We start from the raw sequence: 8,971 nt of genomic DNA on the forward strand, positions 1-8,971 counted from the left end.
GGCCCGCTCGGCTTTTTTTTTCGGCCGGCGTTAGACCGCTTTCTGCACATTTTTGGCCTGTTTTGTCCCGCGGTCTTCAAGATTTGGGTCGAAACACGCAACAAGCTTTGCAAAACTGGTGGAGAAGCCACCTCGCCCGCCGCACGTGTATTGGACATCGGCAGCACAAAGGTATTCCATGGAGCTGGTAGGGAAAAGCAGTTGCGCCATGCGCTTCCCCTTTGGACCGTTTCGGGTTTGCAAAAAAAAATCTACAAACAGCAGTGCGAAAAACCCTGTTGGAAAAATTTGGCCGCCTTGCAACTTTGGGAAAACTGGAACCACGGAGAGCTCTTGGCGGTGGCGTATTGTGCGGATGTAGCTTTCTGCCTCCCTGGCGGCACAACCGTGGCCTAGACACTATTTCTACACTTTTTTGCTACAGAACAAAGTTGGTTGCCCAATTAGAGATATGATTGCCGAAGCATATAGAAAAAGTTTCGGCGACTTTCCAAGCGACGGCAACACAAAAAATTTTTGAAAGCATGGGGCTGTGGTGCCAAAAGTCGGTGGGCCCGTATTTTCTTCTCGACGTGTCCGAAGTAGACTATCTTGCTGGAAACCTGGCGCCGACAAACCTGCGCCCGCTGGCTGGGCTGCCAGCGTTCGTTGATGACATCTATGTGTTTGCATACCTCTGCCGAGAAGACTGCGTATTCCGGGGAGGGCATCTATTCTACGTAACAGGCGAGGAGGGGGCCGCCAAGAAGGTGGTCACCAACATCGGCGCCGCCGTCCAACAGAGCCTCTTACTGAGGGGGTACCTCCTGGTCTGTCTGGTCCACATGATGGCGGCCCGGCAGACGGTGCAAGGGAGCACGATCCAAGACACTGTCGCACAGATCGAAAAAGACACAGGCTGGCGGGCGCGGAAGAAGTGGGCCTAGCTCTACCCCCAAACAGAGTTTGGGGTGAAGTGCAACATGTCCAAAATCCCTCTGGAAACACTGCACGCCGCGCTGCCCGCTTTCGAAAGGCACATTGGCATCTTCGGCTTCGGTCTCTTATGACTACACCCAAGACTTTTCTGGAGTCCTGGACCACGAACGGCTTGTGCGTTATCTGCAAAGCTGCAAGGGCTTCCGGGCACAAGGGGACAAGGACAGCCCCCTTGAAGAAGGGACAGTCACAATTCTGGAAAACACCGACTCCGTGGGCAAGCACGTGTGCACCCGAATACAAAGAACTGAGTACAACAGGACAGTCTGCACAAACATCTACAACAAAATCATGTCTAACTTCAAAACGAGGGACAACCGAGAGCCGTTAGGGCACGCACTTCACCGACTACGCCAACTGCCCCAACTCGCAACTGCACCGCACCTTCCTGCACCCGGACGTGAAAATGCGAGAGTGTACGCGGATCGAGGTCTCTTAGTACAGCTGCCCCTCGGCAACCCTTTCGCAGCCAGAGGAGACCAGGAAGTGCAGGAAGCTTTTGGCAGAGTTTGCACCTTCGAAGAAGAAGCGCTTTTTATGGTCCAGCCGCCCAGCAAACAGGAGAAATACCTTGCTGCTCGGCGGCCGCCAAACCAAGAAAAGCCTTCTGGTGGTGATGGCCAGAGAAGAGCAAACCGCTGCAGTGTGGGCAATGCGGGCCCTACAGCACCTTGTAGACGCCTGGAGATAGAACTTCCGAAACCAGGCCGGCGCAACGATCGTATGAAATCCTATCCAGATAGGCTGCACCCAGAGCGCAAAAGTCTCACCTTTTTGCAAACCCTCGCGGCCGAAGTCGAATGACAACATAGAGATGTCGGGGAAGACACCCAGCCAGAGCACTTCCACCAACGCGCCGCCCGCAAAAACAGCGCAACAAAAAAAGCGCTCGACCTCCCATCCGGCGAATACACCTTCCACCGCTATGCCTGGACAACTTTTCGAAACGCTGCGAGGGTTGTTTTGTTTTTTCTTTCCCTTGGAGAAGATGGCACTCCGACGACGAAAGAGGAAACAGGCACGTACGGCTATTTCTTGCAAAAGAGGTAGAGGCGCTTGGGGGGAGCAGCAGCGCTAGAGGAAAGGAAAATCCACTTGCGCGGAAGGCTTGGGGACGAGAAAGTCACCCGACAAAATAGGACCACCTGGCCGTGCTGCCTAGACCTGCAGACTTTCTCGCCACCATTCTCCGAAGTTTCTGGCAAAGCTGCGCACCGTTCTGTGCATTGTGATAATGTCTACAAAATATCCACAGAAAGCGTGGACAAGGAGGGGAGCACACTTCTGCGAGAAAGCTTGTAGAATGGTGTGCAAAGTCCACAGAAAGCCTGTATGATGGTGTGCAAAAGTATGCAGAATGGTGCACAAAAGTCTGCAGAAGGCGCGCGGGGTGCTACGCAGAATGTTGCCAGGAAGTGCACGCACGTTTCTGGGAGAACCGTCTGCAAAATGGCGCGCAGAAAGCTTTCAGAATGTCCACAGAGTGCCTGCAGAATGGTACACAAACGTCTGCAGAATGCCCACAGAAAGTGTGCGCAGAACGTCTGCAGACTTGTGCCTGCAGAATGGCACACACTTTTGTGAGCAAGATTGCAGAAAGTCCGCAAAAAAATTCTCGCAGATAGACACAAAATGGCGCGCACTTTTGCGAGAAATCCCCAAAATGGGAGAAAAAAGCTGACAGAGGTCTGCACAGAATGTCCACAGAATGACTGGCTGCAAAGAATGGTGCACAGCTTTGCGAGAAAGTTCCCAGGATGGTGGCGAGAAAGTCTGCAGGTCTAGGCCAGCACGGCCAGCTGGTCCTTCTTTTTTGTCGGCGTGGTTTTCTCGTCGCGAAGCCTACAGCGCAAGTGGGTTTTTCTAGCGCTGCACCCCCAGCGCTTCTACCTCTTTTTGCAAGAAATAGCCATACGTGGGCGTTGCCTCGTTTGCTGTGGGGGTGCCATCTTCTCCAAGGAGGAGCAAGAACAAAACAACCCTCGGCGTGTTTCGAAACGTGGTCCAGGCATAGCGAGGGCAGGTGTATTCGCCTGGTGGGAGGTCGAGCGCTTTCTTCGTTGCGCTGTTTTTGGGGGTGGTGCTCTGGCCAGATGTCTTCCCGAGATCTCGCTGTTGTCTTTCGACTTCGGCCGCGAGGGTTTGAAAGAAGGCGAGCCTTTTGGGTTCTGGGGTGCAGACTATTTGGATAGCATTTCATACGATCGTTGCACCAGCCTGATTTTGGAAGTCCTTTGACGGCTCTATCTCCAGCACCAAGCTTGCGAGCAGACCTGTTTTCCCCAGCGCAGGCAGCCAGAACGGTGTTAGGTTGTATAGATCCTCGGCCTTTTCGAACAATTCTAGAGAGGCGTCTACAAGGCGGCGCAGGGCCCGCATTGCCCACACCGTAGTGGTTTGCTCCTCTCTCGCTTTTTCCTGTTCTTTTGCTTCTGCCGCTGCCCTTTGCGCCCACACGCGCCGGCACCATTCTTCGCCCATTTGCGTTTCTCGGAGCTCTTGCAGCCATTTTTCCCGGTTCCTTGTCAAAAGCGCTGACACTTCGTGGCCTCCTGGATCTCGAATTGTCTGTCCCCCGCTTCGAAGTTGGACACGATTTTGTTGTAGGTCTTCTTGCGGACCATCCAGTTGTCCTCCGTCCTTTGTATCCAGATGTACATGTGCTTGCCCACGGAATCGGTGTTTGCCAGAATTGTTGCTGTCCATTCTTCAAGGGTGGTGTCCTTGGCCCCTTGCTCCCGGAAGCCTTTACAGCCTGGCAGATTTCGCACGGGTCGTTCGCGGTCTAAGACTCCAGAAAAGTCTTAGGTATAGTCAACGCAATAGAGACCGAAGCCGATGTGCTTTTTGAAAGCGGGCAGCGCAGCGTGCAGTGTTTTCAGAGGGATTTTGGACACGTCGCACTTCGCCACAAACGGGGCCGCTGGCTGCGCTTGAGGGTAGAGCTCGGCTCACTTCTTCTGCGCCTGCCAGCCTGTGTCTTTTTCGATCTGCGCGACGGTGGCGCAGATCAAGCTCGCTGCCACCGCCTGCCGAGCCGCCACCATGTGGACCAAACAGACCGGGAGGTACCCCTCGGCCTGCTCTGCAAGACAGATGCCATCCCCGGAATATGCAGTCTTCTCGGCGGAGGTATCCAAACACATAGCTGTCGTCGACGAATCCTGGCAGCCCAGCCAGCGGGCGCAAGTTTGTTGGTCCCAGGTTTCCGGCCAGATAGTCTGCTTCGGAGATGTTGGGGAGCAGGTTGCTGTCGTGCGCGTTTTCGAGAAGAAGATGCTGGCCCACCCATTTTTGGCACCGCAGCCCCATGCTTTGGAACGTTTTTTTTGTGTTGTCATCGTTTGGAAAGTTGCAGAAACTTTTTCTACAAAATGTACATGATTCGGAAACCTAATCTCTAATTGGGCAGCCAGTTTTGTTCTGCGGCAAAAAAAGTGTAGAAATAGCGTCTAGGCTGAGATCCTGCTGCCGGGGAGGCAGAAAACCACGTCCCCACAATACGCTACCGCCAAGAGTTCTCCGTGGTCCCAGTTTTTCGTTGTTTCTTCGATGTAGCCGACAATGCGGGCCATCAAACTCGCTTTCCAAAGTTGTGGCATAGTCGCACAGAGCGGCCAAATCTTTGCAAGGGCGATTTTCGTGATGCTGTTCGTAGATTTTTTTGCAAACCCGAAACTGTTCAAAAGGGAAGCGCGGGGTGCAACCGTTTTTTCATACCAGCTCCATGGAATACCTTTGCGGTGCCGACGTCCAATGCATCTGCGGCGGGCGAGGTGGCTCCTCCACCAGTTTTGCAAAATTTGTTGTGTGTTTCAGCCTAAAGCTCTCAGACCGCAGGTCAAAGCAGACCAAAAGTTTGCGGAAAGTGGTCTAAGGCCAGCCCAAAAAAAAAGCCAAAGCAGGACCAGAAATTGGGCCAGAAGCGGACCAGGGGGGGGGGCGGGGGGGCAGAAGCGGACCAAACTGGCCTAAAAAACGCGTGCCATTGCGAGCCAAAAAACGGGCCAAACAAAAACAGGCCGAAGCAAGGCAAAGCTGGCCAAAGGGGGCTAAAGCAGGCCAAAAAAGCAGCCCAAAAACAGGCCAAAGAGGAGCTGCCGTGCTGCAAGAGAGAGGTGCCGTGCGGCAAGAGAAAGCCAAAAAAGGCTTTGCAGCGGGCAGAAAGTGTGGCAAACCCGCGATCGAAAATCAGTCTTGCAGAATGTCTGCAGAATGGTGCACAGAATGTCCTCAGAATGGCGCACAGAATTGACAGGCCAAAAAAAAAGGAAAAAAAAGATTTGCAGATGATATATAGAAAAAGGCAGGGGAAACTCATGGTTACCCTGATGATATTTATTCTTGCGGTCTTTCAAGGATTGTAAGATGAAACCTTCGGTGTAGGCCTTGATGCATGTTTTGGACGTTTTGGACAAATTAAATTAAATTAACAAAATTAAATTAAATTAAATTAAATTAACAAATTAAATTAAACCCATTAACAAATCGAACTTGTAGCCGTTGAGCTGTTTAAGGATAGCTCTAAACCAGTTATCCTTTACACATTTTATCATCCAGAGCCTGGTCCTGACGATCTAAATCTGCTGAACCACTCTCTTCAACAAAATTCCGAAATGGCCTGTATGGTCTTAGTTGGCGATTTCAATCTTCCATCAATTAAATGGTCACTGGACGAGTCTACCTCAACTAGCTTAGGCGGAACGGCGGAAGAGGAAGCTTTTTCTGACCTTATGGAGGATAATTTTCTTCGTCAGTTTATCAAAGGTCCAACGCATATTGCTGGAAACAAACTTGATCTGCTTCTATGTAACTTCTCCGAAGTCATAGACCATGTTTCTACAACTTCTCTTTTGCAAAATGAATTTCCCTCTGACCATTATTTGGTGGACTTTTTTATCCGACTGAAATTCAAGCGATCAAAGCGTGTGCGCCGTAAAACGTACGACTACAAAAGGGCAGATTTTGACGATCTGCGAAGTCGCCTACAGCTGCTACCTTCTGACATGTCGCACTCCGACGATGTTGACATCTATTGGTCTCGGTGGAAAGATTTATTTCTAGCAGCAGTTGCTGAATGTGTCCCAATGAAGACCATTAGAGACACCAACTCTCCTCCTTGGATAGACAGGGAAGTTAAGTCTGCATTACGCAGAAAGTACCATGCCCTGAGGAAATATCGTGAAAACAAAACCGTGGAACAGAAGCTAAAGCTTAGATCTTTAAGCAATGAAATCAAGAAACTTGTTCGACAAAAACATTGCGACTATCTCCTTAAAACTGAAGGCTCTTTAAAGGAAAACCCTAAACTATTCTGGAACTATCACAAAGCTATCCTACATCATCGACCGGGCTCGAATACTGAGATCACCTTTGACGGGAAATCAGCAAAAACTGCAGCCGAAAAGGCTGAGCTTTTTAATGCTTATTTCTGCTCTGTGTTACATCATCCAAGCAGGACAAAGCACGCAGTTTGCAAATGTATCCCATGAGAATAAATACGGAACTTTCTGAGATCACACTATCTTTCAACGAGGTAAGAGATTGCTTGTTTATTTTGGATCCGTCAAAAGCCACTGGCCCCGATGGAATTCCTGCGCGTATTCTTAAAGAGTGCAGTGAGCAGATCGCGCCAAGTCTTTGTTCCCTATTCAACCATTCTCTGCGTACTGGGCGGTTCCCATCAGAATGGAAGTCAGCTGATGTTACTCCGGTTCATAAAAAAGATCTTTTAGAGCCAGCTGAAAATTACAGACCAATCTCACTTTTACCAATTGTGAGTAAAGTTATGGAACGCTGCGTTTGTAATAGACTTTATTCCCATGTCTCGCAATCTATTACATCCTTACAACATGGATTCATGCGTTCCCGTTCATGCTCTTCGCAACTCTTATCCGTACTCCATTCAATTGGGGAGGCACTCGACAAAAATAAACAGACGGATATTTTGTACCTTGATTTTGCCAAGGCCTTCAACACAGTTGATCACGTCATTCTTATTGAAAAGCTGAAATGGTACAGTGTCACAGGTCAACTGTTAGATTGGTTTTCTGACTACCTAAACGACAGATCGCAGAGAGTTGTGATTGACGGCACCGCCTCTGAGCGTCTACCGGTCACTTCCGGTGTACCCCAGGGTAGTCTTGTCGGCCCACTCCTCTATGTGATATTTATCAATGACCTCCCTGATGTCATCCATGAGCAAACCAGCACCGCTCTGTATGCTGATGATACCAAGCTGCACCGTACTATTTTGTCAGTGAAGGACTGTGCTATTCTCCAGCAGGATCTGACAAGTTTAAACACCTGGAGCCACGAATCAGATATGAAGTTCAACGCCTCCAAATGCAAAGTGCTAACAATTACGCGAAAGAAAACACCTGTAAATCATGAATATCACCTTGGCGAGGTAAACATGCAACGCGTTCAGGAAGAAAAAGACCTCGGTGTAACTATATACTAAAAATCTAACGTGGGACTCGCATGTAACGCGTATTGTACTCAAGGCTAATAGAATGCTGGGATTCTTAAAGAGAACTTGCCCACTTATGACCGACATCAAAGTAAGGCGGACACTTTATCTATCTCTCGTGAAGTCACAGCTTACTTATGCCACGGAAGTTTGGTCTCCTGCTAGTGTCAATTTGAGAACAATCTTAGAAAGAGTCCAGAGGCGCGCCACTCGCTGGATACTAAGAACTAGAATCGGCGAGATGTCCTACAAACAACGATTGCTGACTCTTCGCTTGTTACCACTAACATATGACAGGGAACTGAGAGATCTTTTATTTCTCTATGACTGTATTTCTGGATATACTGACCTAAAAATTGAACGATATGTTACTTTTACCACACATGGCCGGTCCCGCTCTAAGAACCCCACCCTCGTACTAAAACCTGCTTACTGTAAAACCGCAACTTTTCAAGCTTCTTTTTTCAATAGAATTGTAAAATCCTGGAACACTATCTGTAATCTCGCCCCTCAAGACAAATTTTCTAGCCCAAGTTTATTCAAACATTTTTTGCACGCCACTTATTTTACTTTACTGGACACTACCTATGATATTGACATGCCCTGCTCCTGGTTCCTCTTCCGTAACCGCCCTTACCACCGCTCTTAATTTTCTGTGACTAATATTATCCGCATCTTGTTTTAAACTATTGTAATTAATTAGATTTAACTATAATTTTTAACTATAAGTAATTATTAGATTTTATTGTAATTTTTATCAAATTTAAGATTTTCTATCACCATTCTTACTAGCTTCTAGGGTTGCGCCTCGCATGGGTAACTTTATTTTCCCGTTCGCGCAATTCCTATTGGTCCTTTTCTTCTTTTAATTATATTGTAATTTTGTGACCAATAAAGTTGATAGACAATTTGGTGTGTCGGTTTGTCTGATTCAGACATTCTTTTGGTTATAGTGGTAACCGCAAAAAGTTCAAATGGATTTTTTACGGGGCGTGACAGTAGTAAGTGAAGAGTCGAAAAGATACTGGCAAATTCTAGTGGCCCCACTTGACCCCGGCTTGCCGGCGAGGCTTTGGGAGCCAAACGTGCCGGTATCTTTTCGACTCTTCAGTTACCACTGGGAGTCCAAAACCGGTCGTATCAGTACAAAGTTTTATACTTGATTTAGAGTGAATCCGGTGCAGACCATCCAGACCCTTTTCCACAATTTCAATGAATAAGCAGAGGAAAATTCGAGGTTGGGTTTCCTTCGTAGAGGGAACTCCAGATTAACGATTTTGTTCACTGATCTGCATTAGTGAATTAGTTCTTGAAAACATTTTCACTTATCGATAGACAAACCAAATATTGCGTTCTTTGGGCAGCAAAGTTCACATATCTGTTGTGCAAAACTTCAAAGGAATGATAACGAATCATGCAAAGTTTGAAATCAACTTAGACTTTAGATCGTGACCTGTTAAAAGTTCAGGGAATGTTTTCAAGCCCTGAAGAAGATGGAGTCCGACAAAACGCCAGGCACGG

General features: G+C 48.3%; 1 protein-coding gene across 1 annotated transcript; it reads left to right on the plus strand.

Moving 5' to 3' along the window:
* The first annotated feature begins 5,548 nt into the window (after positions 1–5,548).
* Positions 5,549–8,360, plus strand: LOC149115504 (uncharacterized). Its single transcript, XM_089284968.1, has one exon. The coding sequence runs from the start codon at positions 5,595–5,597 to the stop codon at positions 6,468–6,470; it is 876 nt and encodes a 291-aa protein (XP_089141094.1). The 5' UTR covers positions 5,549–5,594; the 3' UTR covers positions 6,471–8,360.
* Positions 8,361–8,971: the final 611 nt, after the last annotated feature.

The sequence above is a fragment of the Orbicella faveolata genome, unplaced genomic scaffold (assembly GCF_042242905.1).
Source record: "Orbicella faveolata isolate gen_17 unplaced genomic scaffold, um_ofav_v1 contig_13, whole genome shotgun sequence".
Classification (NCBI taxonomy): domain Eukaryota; kingdom Metazoa; phylum Cnidaria; class Anthozoa; order Scleractinia; family Merulinidae; genus Orbicella; species Orbicella faveolata.